Source organism: Pongo abelii, chromosome 10 (genome assembly GCF_028885655.2).
Source record: "Pongo abelii isolate AG06213 chromosome 10, NHGRI_mPonAbe1-v2.0_pri, whole genome shotgun sequence".
NCBI lineage: Eukaryota > Metazoa > Chordata > Mammalia > Primates > Hominidae > Pongo > Pongo abelii.
In genome coordinates, this window is record NC_071995.2 from 36,930,779 (window position 1) to 36,954,192 (window position 23,414).

Genomic DNA, 23,414 nt, shown 5'->3' on the forward strand with positions numbered 1-23,414 from the left:
GCTAAATTCCAATGCCTTAGCTTTTGCTACCTGCGACTCTCTGGCCCCAATTCAACCTTGTCTTTTTTCCTGGCTAACTCTTTTTCTTCACTTGTGTTTTAGCTTAAATGTCATCTCCTTCAGAAAGCCTTCATTAACTCCTCCATTCTTGTTAGGTGGTCCCACTCTGTGCTCCCATAACTCTGGAGATCTCAATCATTGCCTTCACTGCAATATATCATAATCTGATCATAGTCTCTCCTCCTCAGTAGGGCATCAAGTCCATAAGGACAAGATCAGCATCTCACTCATCTTTGAATCCCAGCATCCAGCCCAATGATTGTGATAAAACTGGAGAACAACTAAATGATTTTTAAAGCAATGTACCTATAACTTTCTAGCTTCTGTGGTTTAAATTTCATTGTTTTCTCATCTCATGCTTTTTATTTAGCTCCTTTCGTCTAGAGAGAGCCCCAGTCCCTAGAGCAAATTTCTGCCATGAGTCATAGGATACATTAGCTGAATGAGTTCCTACTCTCTGCTTCTGACCCTTCAAGCTATAGAAAATTGAAATTTGTTTGAAAGTTGGAAAACAGTGACTCTGCTCATCAAATTAGCAATTTAATATTCTTCTGCACTTAAAGACATCAAATAATTTATCTTTTGAGTTAAAAGACAGCATATATTTCTATGAATTGAGCCACTAAGAAGAACAAAGAGAAGGAGGAGGAGAACAAGAAGGAGGAGAAAGATGAAGAAGGAGGAGAAAGATAAAGAAGAGGAGGAGGAGGAGAGAAAGAAGGAGGAAGAGAAAGAAGAGGAGGAGGCACAATAAATTAAAGTACAATAAAAAAAAAGAAGAGGAGGAGGGAAAGAAGAGGAGGATGGACTGGGGAGGAGAAGCAAGAGAGGGAGGGAGAGGAAGAGTGAGAGGGACAGAGGAAGGAGGAGGCAAAGAAACATGCTTGATAACACGTGGAATGGAAAAGTGCTAGTTACAATGCCAGGTACTTGAATAGCCTGACCAATATTGTTTCAACCTGTTCAGGTAAAATCCTTTGGATAGTTTTGTTCAGTTTACAATATTTAAAAGTATGTGCTTAAATTTACAAAAACAAAACAGATAAGAATATATATACATGTACACATGTGTACATGTATATATATACCAAAGATTTCTACAGAAGAAAGTTATTTACGAGGTTAAAACCATAGATGCATGTTAATAGATACATTTAAAAATTTTAACGGAACATATATATTATGTTTTTCTATAAGAAAGAGAAAGAACATAGGGGGTTTATGAAACTGGAGGCACAACCGGAACTCAGATAATAAAAGAGACAACTAACAAAAGCATACTTCTTTAAACATCTAAGGATTTTAAAATCAGGAATGTTTAATAAAGATAAAAGACTTGGTGTGTTTGTGGGCATGGATACGTTTCAAAAAAGATCATGCAAAAACCACTTGACCACCAATAAAAATCTTTAAAATAAGATGTACCACAATTAGTGTACATGAACAATTAGTAATTCATGCAGCTGTAGGATACACAGAAAGCTAAACATACTTACCTAATGGTACGCTATCTAGATCTGTGTAAATAACAGCAAAAAGGAAACAAAAAGCAATACTCCAATCAAAACAGATCCAATGTTAAAAACTCCCACATAAAACAAGATTATGTACCATTTACATGTAGAATAGATGCCATAGCAAACACTTATAAATTTATTTTTAAGGCAGTGAGATACGCAGAGTAAAGTAATGAAACTTGGTTAATATTTTAAGTAATTTAGATAACCAATACGAAAACTTGATTGGTCTTCTTTGCCCATAAAAACTAATTGCTTAATAAGGTTAAGTACGCCATTTTAAGTTGGTAACCATTTCTTGGAATGACAATAATTACCTCGCCAAAATGTACACATGCAAATTAAAGAAAGAATAATTATTAAAAGCATGAGTAAACATAGCATCTATTCAGTCAAGCCATAGGGGAAAGGGATATACTATACCATGTTCAAAAAGCAAAGCTACCATGCAAATTCATTTAACTAAAATCGAGAGCAAATTACCTTGTAAAGCATGGCCTAGTAAAGCATCTAGCTCAGGATTTAATTCTGCCTTCTCTTTCAACATATGGAATAAGAGCTGGTTTTGGGTAGCACTGGTTATTTCTGTTTGCTTGAGTCGACCTTCCAGTACTTTAATTTGAGCCTCTTTCTGGGCAGCCTGAAGACCCTGAAACACAACAAAAAATTATCTTAGGTCATACGAAACAGGATCTACCACACAAAGATCTGTAGCAAACAGCAAATGAATATGATATATGGGCTTTGACATCAGATAGACCTTGAGTCATCCCAGCTCCTCCAGTAACTGGCTTAGTGATCATGTACAAGTTCACCTGTCCAAGATGTTATCTTCTGGATTCTCAGTTTCCTCATATGCAAAATGAGATCAATAATAATTACCTCTTAGCACATTGTGAAAATTAAGTGAGATGGCGTAAGAACAGAAAGAGTCTAACAGTCCCAACATGGAAAAAAAAAAGTGAGTCAGAAACCATTATCACCTTCAACATTTGGGCAGGGTTTTCTTACAGGTGACAAATTAGAGTATTTACATTCAAAATAAGCGAATGATTAAATTTTTTTTTTCTGATTTGCTTTTGATCTGTAAAGAATCAATGTTAAATTAGTTATGATACCAAATTTGTTTGCATGCTGAGAAATTTTTTCTAATTTTTCTTTTGTTAAAGCAAAAGGGGAATTATTTCTTCTTTAAGTTGTTTATCTGATCTAATAAACAAACATAATGGATGACATGCTAATGAAATTGATCTAAATATTTCTCACTCTTCCTGACTCTAAAGAAAGGTAAAAGAAATACTTTCCAATTATGAATAATCTTCTTCCTTATTACAAAGCAAAGGGTTACTACAGAAAGAAAAATAAAACTACAATGAATTAGTCAAAACTTAGGTTTTCAGTAACAGTGTGGTTGTATCTTACCTTATTGATGCCCATTGACAGGAAGTGATCTAGCAGGTATCGGGCTTCTGTAAGGGTGCAGGCATTAATGACTGCAGTAACATCCAATGTCTCACCTTCTTCCTGTATAAAATCAGCATAATATGATGACCATTACTTTGAGCTGAAAACAGAAGGCAACAGCCTATTGTTTCATATATTTATTTCCTGGTATTGGGTTAGCTAATGAGATGCTCAGATAAGTGCAATATATGATCGTTACCCCAAGAAACATAGGGTTTAGTTGAAAAGATAAGACACATTTAAGCAGTTAAGAATTCAAGGTGGGATGTAAAGATGACCCATGTGTTATATAAACAACAAATGTTATCACACAATCAGCAGAGAAATCTGAAAAGCAAGCAGGAAGTGGCATACATGTAAAACCTAAGCATTAGATTAGACCAAGAAATAGAAAATACCTTCATGTAAAAACTGAAAGTGCTTTGAACTATAAACAATACAAAAGTACTTTTCACTAAACCATTACGCTTTTTTAAAAATTACAAACCTTTGCTTCTTCCATCTGCATTATGTTGGCTTGACAATCAGAAATACTGTCATTGATGTAATCTATATTAGCAGTCAGTGACTCCATCTCTTCACTGATATTAGCCACATTTTTATCTCCCTCTCCATTCTCCTTGACTATCTTCTCCCTTCTTTTTGAAAGTTTCTCTCGTCTTTTTGTGAGTTCCTCCCGTTGCTATTGAGAAAGCAGGTTGGATTTTAAGAAATTATGTTCATTTATTTATATACAGTACCATCAAACCCCCCCCCCCCAAAAAAAAAACTTGGTAAGTGTTAAATTTACCCAGGGAACAAAATTGGAAGAGTAAAATTAACAGTCAGCTAAGGGGGAGCATATCTACTCTCTATTTTCCACACCTTGAGAAGTCTATTCATATCCGCCTCCATGTTGGAAATGGTCATCTTCTGCATGATAATGTCTGTGACCCTGCGCTCAAGGAGCTGCCACTTCATGCGAGCTGTCTTGGAAATAAACACTCGGCCAGTCAATCCTTTCCTCTGATATTTTTTCCTATAATCATATAAAACAGACAAGCTCAATTACTTATGCACTTATTTGATTGTGCACTGCCAAATAATGAGCCATTTTTTCATTTAAGTACAACATTCAGTATTAACGGCCAAGAAGATTACATCAGCAGGAACAGAATTATGTAGACCTGGTTCCATTTGTTGCCAGCGTTGGTAAGGCCTGGACTCTCGCCACAGGAATTCTCATTTTCTGCTGGGTTCCTGTCCTTGATGCATCTGTTTCAACGGCAGCTGCACTGGAACCCGTGTCCTGAGCAGCGGCATCAGATGAACTGAGCTTCCGAGTAACTTTCCCAGCCACTTTATCTGACATGGGTCTTACTTGCCGACGAAGAGCTGTAACCTGAAATTGCAGCAAAGGTTGACTCATTCTCTTAGTCTATAGAAATACATCATTTATCTCAGTCAGAATGTTTCTTCCAAATGGTCAGCTTGCTTACTGTACCTCTTCAGTTTTGCGACGTAGAACCACTTCTTGGTTTCTTTTTTGGGCTTCCAGAAGTCTAAGTTGATGCTATAAAATAATATTAAATAAGTGGAAATAGTAAAGTGAAAGATACAATATTTCCTATTCCTATATGAATATATTTCCCCGTACCCCTGGGAACTATGAGTTCTTAGCAGAATCTGAGTCAACAACCTTGTATATATTATTACAGGTACAGCTATTTTATTCCAACAAACACAAATAAATACAGATATACCCCATCCCTTTTTGAAAAAATGAAAGGTTATCTCTGTTACATACTTTAATTTGATACATTTGGTGCTTACTATGTGCAAGTACTTTTCTAAATGCTTTACAAATGTTATCTTATTTAATTTTGTTAGATATTTTGTTTTAGTTGCTGTTTGAAGCACAAACAGGAAGGAACAAAGCTTAGAATATTTTCAATAGAGTCATCTTATAATATATACAATAATTATCAACTGTTGTAGACATAGGAATATATATTAATTTGATTAGTACTTATAATAACTATGGATCTTATGGTGGATAAAGTAAATGGACAATAAAACATGTCTGCATTGACTATTAATTTGTTTCTAGGTACTCTCAAAATAAAGATGACTAATTAGGATTACTTCGAGCCATTCTACAGGCATATAATTTAAGAAAAAATTTTGGACTTAAAAAGAACTCAGAGGCCAGGAGCGGCGGCTCATGCCTGTAATCCAAGGACTTTGGGAGGCCGAGGTGGGAGAATCACCTCAGGTTAGGAGTTCGAGACCAGCCTGGCCAACATGGCAAAACCCTGTCTCTACTAAAAATACAAAATTAGCCAGGCATGGTGGCAAGTGCCTCCAATCTCAGCTACTCGGGAGGCTGAGGTGGGAGAATCACTTGAACCCCGGAGGCAGAGGCTGCAGTGAGCCAAGACTGTGCCACTGCACACCAGCCTGGAGGACAGAGTGAGACTCTAACCCAAAAAAAAAAAGAAAGAAAGAAAGAAAACAAAAGAAAAAAAGAAAGAAAGAACTTAGGTCTTAATTCCAGTTCTATCATTTATTCAATTCTGTGATCTTGGACAAAGTTTAGGAATGACAGTTCACTACAAACTTCCTTTCTAGTACTTAAATTCTGTTATTTAACAAATAATCACTTGTGTTTTGCATTCAAATTCAAAAAGATCATTCATTTTATGTTTATGTATATTTCTGTCTCATCAGATGGGAATTCCTTGAGAAAATGACTTTATCTTATCACAGCCATATCTTAATTGCCTACCACAATGACTGATATAAAAGCAAAATTAATATGTTTTTTTAATTAATGAATTATCAAAAATTAAAATTATCATATAGTTTGAAACTTGTTACATTAAATTTCTTACTATTAAAAACCAAATCTCAAGCTCATTCGTATTTTTATATGGTATGTAAATATCACCCTGAACTTTCTAAGGGTTCAAAGATGAATATGACAAGGAACAATTTTAAAAGGAGGTCAATATGTACACAAGGCAACAAATAAAAGGGAGAGGGAGTATGAATGTTAGCTTTATATGTGATTAGCCAGCATTGTGTCTTTATAATAGAATATAGGCATCATATGTTATAGAAAAGATTCAAAAAGTTCCTCCCAGGAGTTCAGTATTGATCTCTCTATATCTTATATGAATTAGTAATAAAGAAATAGGTAGCATACACTGTAAAGAAATTATTCCCGTTGTCCAAAGGTTTTCATTAAATATAAAATAAACAGCCAAAAAATGGAAAGAACCCAAACGTCTATCAACTGATGAACAGACAAACAAAACATATTCTATCTATATAACCATAAAAAAAGAATGAAGTGCTGATACATGTTATAACATGGCTGAACCTTGAAAACATCGTGTTAAATAAAAGAAGCCAGACACAGCTGGGTGCAGTGGCTCACACCTGTAATCTCAGCCCTTTGGGAGGCCGAGGCGGGGTGGATCACTTGAGGTCAGGAGTTTGACACCAGCCTGGCCAACATGGTGAAAACCCATCTCTACTAAAAATACAAAAATTAGCCAGGTGTGGTGGTGCATGCCTGTAGTCCCAGCTGCTCAGGAGGCTGAGGCAGGAGAATGGCTTGAACCTGGGAGGCGGAGGTTAGAGTGAGCCAAGATCACGCATTGCACTCCAGCCTGGGCGATAAAGTAAGACTCTGTCTCAAAAAAAAAAAAAAAAGCAAGACACAAAAGGCCACATCTGGTATGATTCCATTTATCTGCAATGTCCACAGGGACAAAATGTAGATTAGTGGCTGCCAGGGGCCGGGGCAATGGTGAGTGACTACCAATGGGTATAGTGTATCTTCCTGGAGTAATGAAAATTTTCTGTAATTAGATAGTGGTGATCATTGCACACTTTTGTGAATATACTAAAAACATGAATTGTACACTTTAAAAGGTAAATTTTAGGATATGTGAATTATATAACTCAACTTTTAAAACAATAACAAAAAAAAGAATAGGCAATATGTTAGAATGTGCTTCTACTTGATTTCAGTAGGAACAAATTGATAAAAACACAATTTTAAATGCCCAGGAATTAACTGTGACAAATACACTGATTATTAAAATACACTGACATTGTAGGAGAACAAAAGAAATAAACATAACCAAAACAGGAGAGTCATCTGGACAAAATATCCACTATCCACTTTTCTACCTCACTACCCCCTTTTCTCCATCCCCTTTCCTCTTTACAACCCAAAATAGATTTCCATTTTCTAAAATATGCTTTATGCTCATATTTTTCCAGGGAGGATTTAGGAAAAGTTGAGCAAGTAAAAAGGAATAATGGCTGCAACCTAACCAATAATAAGGGAAAAAGTGATGGCCTCTTCTTTTTCAAAGAGGGAGTCTTGCTGTGTTGTTGTTCAGGCTAGTCTAGAACTCCTGGGCTCAAGCAATCCTCCCGCCTCAGTCTCTCAAAGTGCTGGCTGGGATTATAAGCATGAGCCACTGTACCCGGCTTCTCCTTTTAAGAAAAAAAAATCATAACTATAATTTTTCACCTAAAAGAAATAATCATATTGCCAAAATTTGGGAAAGAAGAAAAAAAATCAACCATAACTTATAACCCTAACACAACTACAATTAGCACGTTGAGATGTATCCTTTGAATTTTCCCGCATTGAAATCAAGCATACATTTATTTGTAAAATGACCATGATTTACACTTAATGCATGGTCATTTTTCAGATAAGTATACAGTTTCAAAATATAAATGGAATGAACCATAATTTCTTTAACCATTCCTCCTACTGCCAGGGATCTTGGTTGTTTTTACTTTTTTCACAATTACAAAGAATCCTACAGTGAAGATTTTGATGCATAGTATTTTTACTTATTTTAGATTATTTTCTTCATCTAAATTCATGGAAGTAGAATCTTTAGTCAAAGGATACAAAAATTTTGATAGTCCTTAGAAAAGCCTCTTCTAATAAAGGCTGGTTGTTACTCTAGGATTATTTATAAGTACCTCTAGTGATAAAACATTCTTCAGAACCATCCTAAACTTGCTATCTTATATAATACTGCAACTAGTTCCTTGGTCATCCTAGAGATAACCAGTCATTCTTGCCATTTACTTCTATGTCATCATCTGGAAAATAAGCCTCAAATAAAATATATAATATTATAGTGTTTTTTATGAACTCTTATACTGAATTACCATAATCAACATACTGTAATAAATGACACTTTATAAAATGTATGCTTATCTATTGTCCTTAACCTGCAATTAGTAGTTACAGTTATCAGAAATTTTTGCTCCATTTATTAAACAATCTTTTTCAATGTACAATTTTCTTATATAACTGAGAGTTAAAATCCACTTACATCTCTTTTACGTTGATCCTTTTTCAACTGAGCAATCTCTCTGTTTCTTCTAGACTCAGTCAGTCTGGCTTTCTCTTGTTCTTCTTTCATTTGTTTCATTAGGCGAACCTAATCAATTAGGTATATACATCTATTGAAATTACTCTGTCACAACATTCATTAAATCAACCACATATATGGAAGTAAGTTCTTAGAATTCCAAATACTTAACATGGAAACATGCAGTTTTGCTGCACATTTAAAATGGGCAATTCTTATTTCTGTGGGATTCATATATTTCTATTTCTAATACATTTTTATTAAATTGCTTCGTATTCTATGCTTTTTGTATTCAATATTCAGTTGTTCTGCAACTTGAAATCTTGATACTTAGCTTACTATCAGTAGCTGTGTGACCTTGATCTAATTACTTTACCTCTCTAGGCTTTGGTTTGCTCATCTATAAAATGGAAATAATATTTCCACAGCACTGGATTTTTGTGAGAATTCAACCAGTTAACACCCACACAGCGTTTTAACAGTACCTGGCACTTGAATTCTCAACAACTTAATAATTTTAGCTACTGTTGTTATCAGCAACTACACAACATAATAATCAAATGACAGTTATGTGTCTCATAACAACATTTAACTCAACAATGAACCACATTTAAGACAGTGGTTTCATAAGATTATAGTGGAGCTAAAAAATTCCTACTGCCTAGTGATGTAATAATGTCATAACATCACATTACAAAGCACTACACCCATTTGCAGTAGTGCTGCTATAAACAACCCTACTGTGCTGCTAGTCATATTAAGTATAGTCCACACAATTATGTATAGTCCATAATACCTGATAAGGATAATAAATGACTATGCTATTGGTTTATGTATTTACTACACTATACTTTTTATAGATATTTTGGACTTATGAAAAAATAGTTAACCATAAAGCAGCCTCAGGCAAGCCCTTGAGAAGATATTTAAGAAAAAGGCATTGTTATCATAGGAGATGACAGCTCCATGTGTGTTAATGCTCCGGAAGGCCTTCCAGTGAGACAAGATGGGGAGGTGAAGACGGTGATATTGACGATCCTTACTCTGCATAGGCCTAGGCTATTGTGCGTGTTTGTGTTTTAGTTTTAACAAAAAAGTTTAAGAAGTAAAAAATATAAAAATTTAAAATAGATAAAAGCTTACAGAATGACGATATAAAGAAAAAATATTTTTGTATGGCTATACAGTGCATTTGTGTTTTAAACTGTGACATTTCAAAAGAGTCAAAAAGTTTTTTAACTTAAAATATTTATAAAGTAAAAAAATTACAGTAAGCCAAGGTTAATTTATCACTGAGGAGTGTTTTTAAAATCAATTTAGTGTAGCTTAAGTGTATACAGTATTGATAAAGTCCACAGCAGTGTATAGCTATGTCCTAGGACTTCACGTTCATTCACCTTTCACTCACTGACTCACACAGAGCAACTTACAGTCCTGCAAACTCCCTTCATGGTAAGTGCATACCTTACAGGCATACCTTGGAGACCTTGCAGGTTTGGTTCCAGAGCACCGCAAAAAGGTGAATATCACATTAAAGCAAGTCACACAAATTTATTTGGTTTCCCGATGCATATGAAGTTATGTTTATACTATACAGCAGTCTATTAGATGTGCAATAGCATCATGTCTAAAAAAATAATGTGCATGCCTTAATCAAAAAACTTAATTGTTAAAAGAAACATGCTGGGGAGGAGCCAAGACGGCCGAATAGGAACAGCTCCAGTCTACAGCTCCCAGCGTGAGCGACGCAGAAGACAGGTGATTTCTGCATTTCCATCTGAGGTACCGAGTTCATCTCACTAGGGAGTGCCAGACAGTGGGCGCAGGTCAGTGGGTGCGCGCACCCTGTGTGAGCCGAAGAAGGGCGAGGCATTGCCTCACTCGGGAAGCGCAAGGGGTCAGAGAGTTCCCTTTCCTAGTCAAAGAAAGGGGTGACAGATGGCACGTGGAAAATCAGGTCACTCCCACCCGAATACTGCGCTTTTCCGACGGGCTTAAAAAATGGCGCACCAGGAGATTATATCCCGCACCTGGCTCAGAGGGTCCTACGCCCACGGAGTCTCGCTGATTGCTAGCACAGCAGTCTGAGATCAAACTGCAAGGCGGCAGCGAGGCTGGGGAAGGGGCGCCCGCCATTGCCCAGGCTTGCTTAGGTAAACAAAGCAGCCGGGAAGCTCGAACTCCATAGAGCCCACCACAGCTCAAGGAGGCCTGCCTGCCTCTGTAGGCTCCACCTCTGGGGGCAGGGCACAGACAAACAAAAAGACAGCAGTAACCTCTGCAGACTTAAATGTCCCTGTCTGACAGCTTTGAAGAGAGCAGTGGTTGTCCCAGCATGCAGCTGGAGATCTGAGAACAGGCAGACTGCCTCCTCAAGTGGGTCCCTGACAGCTGACCCCCGAGCAGCCTAACCGGGAGGCACCCCCCAGTAGGGGCAGACTGACACCTCACAGGGCCCCGGTACTCCAACAGACCTGCAGCTGAGGGTCCTGTCTGTTAGAAGGAAAACTAACAAACAGAAAGGACATCCACACCAAAAACCCATCTGTACATCACCATCATCACAGACCAAAAGTAGATAAAACCACAAAGATGGCGAAAAAACAGAGCAGAAAAACTGGAAACTCTAAAAAGCAGAGCGCCTCTCCTCCTCCAAAGGAATGCAGTTCCTCACCAGCAACGGAACAAAGCTGGACGGAGAATGACTTTGAAGAGCTGAGAGAAGAAGGCTTCAGACGATCAAATTACTCCGAGCTACGGGAGGATATTCAAACCAAAGGCAAAGAAGTTGAAAACTTTGAAAAAAATTTAGAAGAATGTATAACTAGAATAACCAATACAGAGAAGTGCTTAAAGGAGCTGATGGAGCTGAAAACCAAGGCTCGAGAACTACATGAAGAATGCAGAAGCCTCAGGAGCCGATGCGATCAACTGGAAGAAAGGGTATCAGCGATGGAAGATGAAATGAATGAAATGAAGCGAGAAGGGAAGTTTAGAGAAAAAAGAATAAAAAGAAACAAGCAAAGCCTCCAAGAAATATGGGACTATGTGAAAAGACCAAATCTACGTGTGATTTGTGTACCTGAAAGTGACGGGGAGAATGGAACCAAGTTGGAAAACACTCTGCAGGATATTATCCAGGAGAACTTCCCCAATCTAGCAAGGCAGGCCAACATTCACATTCAGGAAATACAGAGAACGCCCCAAATATACTCCTCGAGAAGAGCAACTCCAAGACACATAATTGTCAGATTCACCAAAGTTGAAATGAAGGAAAAAATGTTAAGGGCAGCCAGACAGAAAGGTCGGGTTACCCTCAAAGGGAAGCCCATCGGACTAACAGCGGATCTCTCGGCAGAAACTCTACAAGCCAGAAGAGAGTAGGGGCCAATATTCAACATTCTTAAAGAAAAGAATTTTCAACCCAGAATTTCATATCCAGCCAAATTAATCTTCATAAGTGAAGGAGAAATAAAATACTTTACAGACAAGCAAATGCTGAGAGATTTTGCCACCACCAGGCCCGCCCTAAAAGAGCTCCTGAAGGAAGCGCTAAACATGGAAAGGAACAACCGGTACCAGCCACTGCAAAATCATGCCAAAATGTAAAGACCATCGAGACTGGGAAGAGACTGCATCAACTAACGAGCAAAATAACCAGCTAACATCATAATGACAGGATCAAATTCACACATAACAATATTAACTTTAAATGTAAATGGACTAAATGCTCCAATTAAAAGACACAGACTGGCAAATTGGATAAAGACTCAAGACCCATCAGTGTGCTGTATTCAGGAAACCCATCTCACGTTCAGAGACACACATAGGCTCAAAATAAAAGGATGGAGGAAGATCTACCAAGCAAATGGAAAGCAAAAAAAAAGCAGGGGTTGCAATCCTAGTCTCTGATAAAACAGACTTTAAACCAACAAAGATCAAAAGAGACAAAGAAGGCCATTACATAATGGTAAAGGGGTCAATTCAACAAGAAGAGCTAACTATCCTAAATATATATGCACCCAATACAGGAGCACCCAGATTCGTAAAGCAAGTCCTGAGTGACCTACAAAGAGACTTAGACTCCCACACATTAATAATGGGAGACTTTAACACCCCACTGTCAACATTAGACAGATCAACGAGACAGAAAGTCAACATGGGTACCCAGGAATTGAACTCAGCTCTGCACCAAGCAGACCTAATAGACATCTACAGAACTCTCCACCCCAAATCAACAGAATATACATTTTTTTCAGCACCACACCACACCTATTCCAAAATTGACCACATACTTGGAAGTAAAGCTCTCCTCAGCATATGTAAAAGAACAGAAATTATAACAAACTATGTCTCAGATCACAGTGCAATCAAACTAGAACTCAGGATTAAGAATCTCACTCAAAACCGCTCAACTACATGGAAACTGAACAACCTGCTCCTGAATGACTACTGGGTACATAACGAAACGAAGGCAGAAATAAAGATGTTCTTTGAAACCAACAAGAACCAAGACACAACATACTAGAATCTCTGGGATGCATTCAAAGCAGTGTGTAGAGGGAAATTTATAGCACTAAATGCCCACAAGAGAAAGCAGGAAAGATCCAAAATTGACACCCTAACATCACAATTAAAAGAACTAGAAAAGCAAGAGCAAACACATTCAAAAGCTAGCAGAAGGCAAGAAATAATTAAAATCAGAGCAGAACTGAAGGAAATAGAGACACAAAAAACCCTTCAAAAAATTAATGAACCCAGGAGCTGGATTTTTGAAAGGATCAACAAAATTGATAGACCGCTAGCAAGACTAATGAAGAAAAAAAGAGAGAAGAATCAAATAGATGCAATAAAAAATGATAAAGGGGATATCACCACCAATCCCACAGAAATACAAACTACCATCAGAGAATACTACAAACACCTACGCAAATAAACTAGAAAATCTAGAAGAAATGGATAAATTCCCCGACACATACACCCTCCCAAGACTAAAACAGGAAGAAGTTGAATCTCTGAATAAACCAATAACAGGAGCTGAAATTGTGGCAATAATCAACAGCTTACCAACCAAAAAGAGTCCAGGACCAGAGGGATTCACAGCCGAATTCTACCAGAGGTACAAGGAAGAACTGGTATCATTCCTTCTGAAACTATTCCAATCAATAGAAAAAGAGGGAATCCTCCCTAACTCATTTTATGAGGCCAGCATCATCCTGATACCAAAGCCGGGCAGAGACACAACCAAAAAAGAGAATTTTAGACCAATATCCTTGATGAACATTGATGCAAAAATCCTCAATAAAATACTGGCAAACCGAATCCAGCAGCACATCAAAAAGCTTATCCACCATGATCAAGTGGGCTTCATCCCTGGGATGCAAGGCTGGTTCAATATACACAAATCAATAAATGTAATCCAGCATATAAACAGAATCAAAGACAAAAACCACATGATTATCTCTATAGATGCACAAAAGGCCGTTGATAAAATTCAACAACGCTTCATGCTAAAAACTCTCAATAAATTAGGTATTGATGGGACGTATCTCAAAATAATAAGAGCTATCTATGACAAACCCACAGCCAATATCATACTGAATGGGCAAAAACTGGAAGCATTCCCTTTGAAAACTGGCACAAGACAGGGATGCCCTCTCTCACCACTCCTATTCAACATAGTGTTGGAAGTTCTGGCCAGGGCAATTAGGCAGGAGAAGGAAATAATGGGTATTCAATTAGGAAAAGAGGAAGTCAAATTGTCCCTGTTCGCAGATGACATGATTGTATATCTAGAAAACCCCATTGTCTCAGCCCAAAATCTCCTTAAGCTGATAAGCAACTTCAGCAAAGTCTCAGGATACAAAATCAATGTACAAAAATCACAAGCATTCTTACACACCAACAACAGGCAAACAGAGAGCCAAATCATGAGTGAACTCCCATTCACAATTGCTTCAAAGAGAATAAAATACCTAGGAATCCAACTTACAAGGGACGTGAAGGACCTCTTCAAGGAGAACTACAAACCACTGCTCAATGAAATAAAAGAGGACACAAACAAATGGAAGAGCATTCCATGCTCATGGATAGGAAGAATCAATATCGTGAAAATGGCCATACTGCCCAAGGTAATTTATAGATTCAATGCCATCCCCATCAAGCTACCAATGACTTTCTTCACAGAATTGGAAAAAACTACTTTAAAGTTCATATGGAACCAAAAAAGAGCCCGCATCGCCAAGTCAATCCTAAGCCAAAAGAACAAAGCTGGAGGCATCACACTACCTCACTTCAAACTATACTACAAGGCTACAGTAACTAAAACAGCATGGTACTGGTACCAAAACAGAGATATAGATCAATGGAACAGAGAAGGGCCCTCAGAAATAACGCCACATATCTACAACTATCTGATCTTTGACAAACCTGAGAAAAACAAGCAATGCAGAAAGGATTCCCTATTTAATAAATGGTGCTGGGAAAACTGGCTAGCCATATGTAGAAAGCTGAAACTGGATCCCTTCCTTACACCTTATACAAAAATCAATTCAAGATGGATTAAAGACTTAAATGTTAGACCTAAAACCATAAAAACCCTAGAAGAAAACCTAGGAATTATCATTCAGGACATAGGCATGGGCAAGGACTTCATGTCTAAAACACCAAAAGCAATGGCAACAAAAGCCAAAATTGACAAATGGGATCTAATTAAACTCAAGAGCTTCTGCACAGCAAAGGAAACTACCATCAGAGTGAACAGGCAACCTACAAAATGGGAGAAAATGTTCACAACCTACTCATCTGACAAAGGGCTAATCTACAATAATCCAGAATCTACAATGAACTCCAACAAATTTACAAGAAAAAAACAAACAACCCCATCAAAAAGTGGGTGAAGGATATGAACAGACACTTCTCAAAAGAAGACATTTATGCAGCCAAAAAACACATGAAAAAATGCTCACCATCACTGGCCATCAGAGAAATGCAAATCAAAAACCACAATGAGATACCATCTCACACCAGTTAGAATGGCAATCATTAAAAAGTCAGGAAACAAACAGGTGCTGGAGAGGATGTGGACAAATAGGAACACTTTTACACTGTTGGTGGGACTGTAAACTAGTTCAACCATTGTGGAAGTCAGTGTGGCGATTCCTCAGGGATCTAGAATACCATTTGACCCAGCCATCCCATTACTGGGTATATACCCAAAGGATTATAAATCATGCTGCTATAAAGACACATGCACACATATGTTTATTGCGGCATTATTCACAATAGCAAAGACTTGGAACCAACCCAAATGTCCAACAATGATAGACTGGATTAAGAAAATGTCGCACATATACACCATGGAATACTATGCAGCCATAAAAAATGATGAGTTCATGTCCTTTGTAGGGACATGGATGAAATTGGAAATCATCATTCTCAGTAAACTATCGCAAGAACAAAAAACCAAACACCACATATTCTCACTCATAGGTGGGAATTGAACAATGAGAACACATGGACACATGAAGGGGAACATCACACTCTGGGGACTGTTGTGGGGTGCGGGGAGGGGGTAGGGATAGCATTGGGGGATATACCTAATGCTAGATGACGAGTTAGTGGGTGCAGTGCACCAGCATGGCACATGTATACATATGTAACTAACCTGCACATTGCATACGTGTACCCTAAAACCTAAAGTATAATAATAATAAATAAATAAATAAACAAACAAACATGCTGACAGAGACATGAAGTGAGCAAATGCTGTTGGAAAAATAGTGCCAACAGACATCCTCAAGGCAGGGTTGCCACAAACATTCAATTTGTAAAAAGTGCAATATCTGCAAAGGGCAATAAAGCAAATCACAGTAAAATCAGGAATGCCTGTAAAAGTGTACAATTTTTGGCTGGGCACAGTGGCTCATGCCTTTAATCCCAGCACTTTGGGAGGTCGAGGTAAGTGGATCAGCTGAGGTCAGGAGTTTGAGACCAGCCTGACCAATATGGTGAAACCCTGTCTCTACTAAAAATACAAAAATTAGCTGGGCATGGTGGTGTGCACCTGTAGTCCCAGCTAATGGGGAGGCTGAGAAAGGAGAACTGCTTGAACCTGGGAGGTGGGCAACAGAGCGAGACTCCCTCTCAAAAAAAAAAAAAAAAAGCGTACCATTTTTTATCTTTTATACTGTATTTTTTACAATACCTTTTCTATGTTTCGATATGTTTAGATACACAAATATTTAGCATTGTGTTAAAATTGCCTAGAGTATTCAGCATAGTAACATGCTGTACAGGTTTGTAGCCTAGGAGCAACAGGCTTTACCACATAGCCTAGGTGTGTAGTAGGCTATACCATCGTGGTTTGTATAAGTACACTCCATGATGTTTGCACAATAATGAAATCACCTAAAAATGCATTTCTCAGAATGTACCATCATTAAGCGATGCATGATTATACTTTCTAAATCGCTTCCATATTTGCTATTTTATTGCTATTTTAAGAAAACTACATTGACTTTCGTGAAAGATGTAAAGAATAATTAATCCCACAACAAAAACAGATAACATATCAGGATTTGCACACTCTCTTTGGACAGGTGAAGAAAATTAGTGCTTTTCTAAGTATAGGAATGATAAACACTAAATTTAAGACAGTTATTAGCTATTGGAGAATGGGGAATATGATCAGGAAGAGATAAACAGAAGGCTTACTGTATATCTGTAATGCTTAATAGTTTAAACTAGACTGTGGATACAGTGTTTTTATCTATGCTTTCTTGCATATTTGAAATATTTTATACTTTTGTTAAGCTTGCATAAGAGTTTTAAGAGAAGAAATACCTATCAATGTCTAAGAAGCCCTGATGAGCACATGATTTTCAGCTACTCTGAAGAAAGGTTTTGATGAGGAATGACTATCAGAAACAACTTCTAATTGCCAAAGGAAAGTACATCATTTGTAAGATTGGGTTACCTTTATCGAATATGGAAAGAACCACAATAGTTGTTTATTTTTTGTCCCAAATGACAAAATCATACTGAACATCAAACGTTAATGGAAAAAATAATCAATACCTTTGTTTTTTTCATTTCCATCACATCCTGCTGCAATTTCTTCAATTGCTTTTCATACTGAGACTGATTTTTAAGCAACCTTGCATGTTCTTTTTGAGCTGCTTGAAGTCTCTGCAGTTCTTTGTTCATGGCTTGGAGTTTCTTTTCATATTCAGACCTAACTTTTTTTGCTTTTTCTTCTGAGTAAGATTCTACCGAGCCTAAATGACCAGAGTACATTTTTATATGTTTTTTGTGAGACACAGATTTTTATTTCACAGATTTACAGTCCATATCCTAAGAGAAGAGCTACTTCCCAAACACCCACATCTCAGAAGACGAGGGTGTCTTTCAATCATTCTCTCTTTTATTATCTACTCTTAACCTGTTTAATGATTATTGAAGCTTATTTATTAATACGTTATGTTAAAATGTCCCCAATATAAATCAAAACATTAAAACAACCATAAATTTGTATAAAGTAAGTAAATAGCCTAGGCAGATATCGGTATGAAAAAACAAAACAAATAACAATATTTAACATTATGAGACAAATTAACATATAATGTGGCCAAAAAGTATTTACAAGCTACATATAACTTTTAAATAAAAGGCACAAACTGTGACTTGCAAAAACAAAACAAATAAATAACAAAAAAGGGTTTAATATGGCTTCTATTTTTTTTCTTCTAAAGGAAAAGATAAAAACCCATTTTGAAGATTTAGCTTGAACTTTCATTTGAATTAAATATAATTCTTACCTAAGTTTTGAAGCACCTGGTCTCTTTCAAGCTGAGTATCCCGAATTTTATGTTGCAGCATCATTAGCTTCTCTTCATACTGCTTTTTCAGAGTCTGCAGTCTTTTCTGGCTGTTTTCTAGTTCATCAATCAGCTTTTGCTTAATTGCAATTTCACAAGTAATGTTTGCCAAGTCTGCTTGATAATTGGCTATTTATAAAAGAAGAAAATAAAAATCCTGGTACTAGGCCAAAATATCAGAATTCTAGCTTTCAAGCAAGACCATAAAACCATCAACTAGGTATTTTTATTCACTTAGTAGTTATTAGAAAAATTTCCTGGAAAAACCAAAAACCAAAAGGTGAATGAGATAAAGAGTGTTCATTTTGGTCAAGGACAATGCTATTTGTATCAGGTAAGAATGGAAATCACACAATGACTAAATCCAGTAAGAGAAGTAACTCATTTGTTTAGCACATAAGCCTTGGAAGGCAAATGTAGGTCAGTGGTCACGAAAGTTGCTTTCATCAAGTATGAAATGGAGAATGTTAAGAGTTTTCTGTCATGGTTTAAACAACTTCCCAAAATGAATTTTTGCCCTTATACCAAAGGGCAAGTACCTTTTTCATCTGATTCAGAATCTGATTCATCAGAACTTTCACCCCCCTCAATGTCATCTTCCTCCTCCTCCTCCTCCTCTTCTTCTTCCTCATGATCACTCACTTCTTGACTTTCTTCCTAAAATGTGATTTGTGAAAATTAATAGCACAATATTGGAAAAACAAACTGACTTCTTCATTGAGAGAGGCTGCTGGAGTACAAAGTACAGAAACATAAAAAAATTCACTTTTCATCAGTATAAAAATGTTAAGGTTATTACATAGTAATTTTGTCTTAAATCAAAAAGTATTTCATCTCTCATAGTATTCTACCCCTGACTCCCCAACACAATGCTTTCACAAAACATAAGATTGAGAGTTGCCAATATTTTACAGCTCGCATTTCTGAAGAAACATCTTCAAAGAAATAGATTAAACAGAATGCATCATAAGCAGTTCACTTTTCTACAAGTAAGTTAGTAAGTTATCATCAACCAAGAACAACCAAACCTGGTGACTAAAACTGACAAGTTCATTCTTTCATACTTACCACTTCTAATTCATTGTTTTCTCTTTCCGAAACACCCTTTTCTTCTTTCTTCTCTTGGTCAGTGTCTGTATTATCCTCTTTACCAGCCACACTAAAAAAAAGGAACATAAGGGCATGGTGTTAAAATAGAAAGGAAAATTATTCACTTTTTTTCCCTCAGATTTTTAAAAGCCATCAATGATTTGTGAAAACAAACTTTAAATGTTGGTCACTTAACTGAGCAAAGCTATTCTATCTGATGCTTCAGAGAAAAATGGAAATTGCCAATCAATCAATAGTGTAATGATTTATATCACTGGAGAAAAGCTTATTTTCAGAAAACACTGAGGAATAGATTATGCCTGAAAGCACGAGACCTCGACACCCCTAAGAACTAGTCACAGTAGCAGCCAGTTAACTAGAATGTAAGGCAACTTAAATTCAAAAGAAATCAAACATTTTTGTTTTCTCATCTGAATACAAAAAAACTTCTCTAATGTAAATACAAAGATATAAAAAACTACATTTTCACTGATGTCCTAATACATTTAAGAGTAAATTTAAAGTTCCAGTTTAAATCTGCCCACAGTAAGCTTCTCTACACTAGCTATATCCATCAGTATGTTCAGGTCTCCTTCAGGTAGTGGCACAGGCTCTTTTTTCTTAGGCAGCCCGTACAGCACAAGACTACTTCTCATTATGGTCTCACACAAAGTGTTTTTGCATACCAAAAACTGTCTAATGTTCAGGCTTCCCTTTGATTGAATAGAAAATTTCAGGGTCTGCCACAAGATTCACCTTATAATTGGAAGCTCTCCTCTTAAGTTACCTAGTACCTACAGCCATAACACATACCAGGGAATGATTATAGCTAAATTAATTCAGCCCTGGTGGCCCTGAGGAAAAGAGAGAAGTTTTGTATACCCAAATAACTCTAATCCTTTGTAGGTTTAGCAATCAACTATGCACAGAAATTACACTACTGATCACTAGACTCACATATTTAATTAAGCTAAATAACATTAAGTGAACTTTAAATGAATCTGTATATGAACTATTTCCTTTTGTGCTATAGCAGCATTTTAAAATCATTAAAAAGCACTTTGAGAGGCTGAGGCAGGCAGATCATGAGGTCAGGCATTCGAGTCCAGCCTGGCCAACATAGTGAAACACCGTCTCTACTGAAAATACGAAACAGCCTGGCATAGTGATGCACATTTGTAATCCCAGCTACTAAGGAGGCTGGGGCAGGAGAATCGCTTGAACCCAGGAGGTAGAGGTTGCAGTAAGGCAAGATGGCGCCACTGCACTCTAGCCCAGGCAATAGAGCGAGACTCTGTCTCAAAAATTAATTAATTAATTAATTACAATAAATTTAAAAAATAAATAGAATACTCAAATAATGCAATATTCTCCAAGTAAAATTCCTCTAGAAAAAAAACTTTACAACTTTATCAGAATAGCTTAATAACAGCTATCATGTTTTCATATATTCTTCTATATTAAATAATTTCCCTAATACATGGATTGGTTTTTAGCTTCTAGGCTAAAAACTTAATCTCATTTAGGCCCTATTATAACTATAACTTTAATGATTAACTCTAGGTTTCTATTCTTAGAGATATTTTTGTACTGAGCACTATGAATATAAATACTTTTCCCTTGTAAGGGCTTTTCAGAGTTTGTCATTTATGTTTATGTTATTATTTATTTAGTGTCTGTATTTCTCACTAGGCAGTCAGCTTCCTAAGGGAAGGGATTGTGTCTGTTTGCCTCCACATTACATTCCTAGTACCCAGGTCCTGGCACATAACGAATGTGAAGTAAGTGTTTGTTAAATAAACCAATCCCTGTGACTATGCATGAGCACCTCTGTTTGAACATGCCTATGTGTCTCATGCACTAGCTCGATTGGAGCAGAATGGTACAGTTTCAAAGATGCATAAAGATGCATGAGAGACAGCATATATATGGAGAGAGAAGAAAGTACAAGTAGGAGTACCAATACAACAGTCTTAACTGGAAACGAATGAAGTAAATTGGAACAGGGTTCCATGAGTGTTGTTAAATCATTTGGATGGAGAAAAATGTGCTTGAAGAAAAGTAGGAACCACCTAGAAAGAACTTTTATGATAAACAAGAAATAATTTTATGTGATATACTGAATGCCTCTCCTAGGTTGCTTATAATATACTAGGACTGCTGATTTTCCACCATCATGCAGTTCAAGCTGAAAATCTAGAAAGAAATTCCCCTTTCATCCAATCATCAATTAAAAGGCCAGCAGCATGTACTCAAACAGTGCTAATACTTGAGGTTTAGGTCTAAGGTGTAGGGCTAGGAAAGGACAATTTGTTAGGGAGACATCTCCCAGCAGGTTTTCCTGTTCCCTCTCCTGGGCAGTCTCCCTTTCTCACCTGTGACTGCTACAGAATACAGTTTTCATTATTCTCTGTTCTTGTATTACTTCAAGTTCCAGCCAAATCACATTAAACTTAAGTTTACAGCCATACAGCCACCTTATTCCAAACATTTGACCCAACATATCGTTCTACTCCCCGCTCCAACTCACTGATATCCAGTTAAACAAATGTTCTTTCACTTCTACATTAACTCATATAAGTCATTCATGCCACTTCTGATGTGGAAAAATCAGCAGTCATAACTTTACATTACTAATTTAAAGCCTTAAACTTTTAAAATACAAGTTGATAGTTATAATTTTTATACCTCAAATATTGAAGTTTTCCTCAGTAAACTGAGGCAAATTGATACCTAAAATAAGTATCTAAGTAGCAATGGAAGATATTTAAATTTGTACTTTATATAGAATCAGAAGCTTGGGAGCTGGAAGGAACATTAGCAATAATCCCTTCATTTGACAAACAAAAAGGGAACTATGGCCTGGAGAAGTGAATCCCCTCAAGAGGACTAAAACCAGTTATCCTGACTCCCAGAACATCTCAAAGTTCAGCTCACAGACTGGAAGCATCTGCATCACCTGGAAGCTTATTACTTATGCAGAATCTCAGGCTCCACCTCAGCCCTACTGAATCAGAATCTGCATTTTATCAAAATCCCTAGGAGATCTGTACACACGACTATGTTTGAGAAGTTGTTCTGTAACCACCAAACCACTCTGCTTTTGCTATCCTTCAGGGATCATGTAAAGATGGGAGTAAACTCCTTTCACTGAGTACATTTAAAGGACTTGAATATTTTATGGTGATTAAATGCTTCCACAAACAACTTTAATGATGCATCTTATTTTGACCTTTCAGAATAGAAGAAATTTCACAATTTTAATGCCTTAATTTAATTCCAATAATAAACATGTTGTCCTAAATATGTATTGCTTAGGTGAGTTATAGTATGACCAATAAAAAATTAAAATTATAGCCTAAGTACAGAATACTTTAAAGAACCTATGGGCTTATGGCATATAAGTATAAAAACTTTAGAATACTATATAACATACTAAATATAATTATAAAATATAAATTATAAGGTAATTTAAAGAAAAACATTTTAAGCTTTAAGATATTTAAAGTAAGATATTCATTTAACTAATTGCATAGTATAAGTTCTCAAGTTCTTAAGTAAAAGATGAATGTCTAAAGTAGGGCTTCCGAAATAGTTAAATATTACCTTGAAACTAGTATATTTTCTTAATCATTTTGACTATGTAATCTAGAGACTTTAGGAAAATCTATGAAGAAAACTTCTGATAAGAAGGAAAATACCACTTGATCTTTGGTTCAATAATCATAATTCTGAATCAGTAAAATGCAATCAAGAATATTATTCTAAATTTTGCTCATTTCAAATGAAAAAAAAGCAACTATCCTGTTTTTGATGTCCACTTCAAATACATTTTAAAAGCAAAAACTTTTTTTCTATTTCAACCTTAAGAATGTCTTATAAATCTTATTTGTAATAAGGCCACAGTTTCCTTTTGTTTGTTGTCATTTTAATGGTTTTTTTTCCAGTAAAGACTATACCAAATAAAGAAGAGAGAGACAGAGGCCCACCCATGACTCAGCATGTGCTAC

General features: G+C 36.5%; 1 protein-coding gene across 12 annotated transcripts in view; it reads right to left on the reverse strand.

The window, feature by feature from the left end:
- KIF21A (kinesin family member 21A) overlaps nt 1–23,414 on the reverse strand; it is a 155,387-nt gene that overhangs the window by 34,811 nt on the left and 97,162 nt on the right. For 7 of the 12 annotated variants that reach the window (XM_054527104.2, XM_054527111.2, XM_054527108.2 and 4 more), the window contains 12 exons: nt 19,384–19,474; nt 18,855–18,972; nt 18,256–18,444; nt 17,516–17,715; nt 8,399–8,506; nt 4,525–4,593; nt 4,208–4,422; nt 3,906–4,059; nt 3,529–3,723; nt 3,000–3,101; nt 2,061–2,226; nt 1,557–1,577 (listed from right to left, as the gene is read on the reverse strand). In XM_054527104.2, the coding sequence (XP_054383079.1) occupies nt 1,557–1,577; nt 2,061–2,226; nt 3,000–3,101; nt 3,529–3,723; nt 3,906–4,059; nt 4,208–4,422; nt 4,525–4,593; nt 8,399–8,506; nt 17,516–17,715; nt 18,256–18,444; nt 18,855–18,972; nt 19,384–19,474 (1,628 nt within the window). The remainder of the gene's footprint in view (nt 1–1,556; nt 1,578–2,060; nt 2,227–2,999; nt 3,102–3,528; nt 3,724–3,905; nt 4,060–4,207; nt 4,423–4,524; nt 4,594–8,398; nt 8,507–17,515; nt 17,716–18,255; nt 18,445–18,854; nt 18,973–19,383; nt 19,475–23,414) is intronic. The other 5 variants (XM_054527110.2, XM_054527105.2, XM_054527109.2 and 2 more) reach the window with 1 other exon arrangement.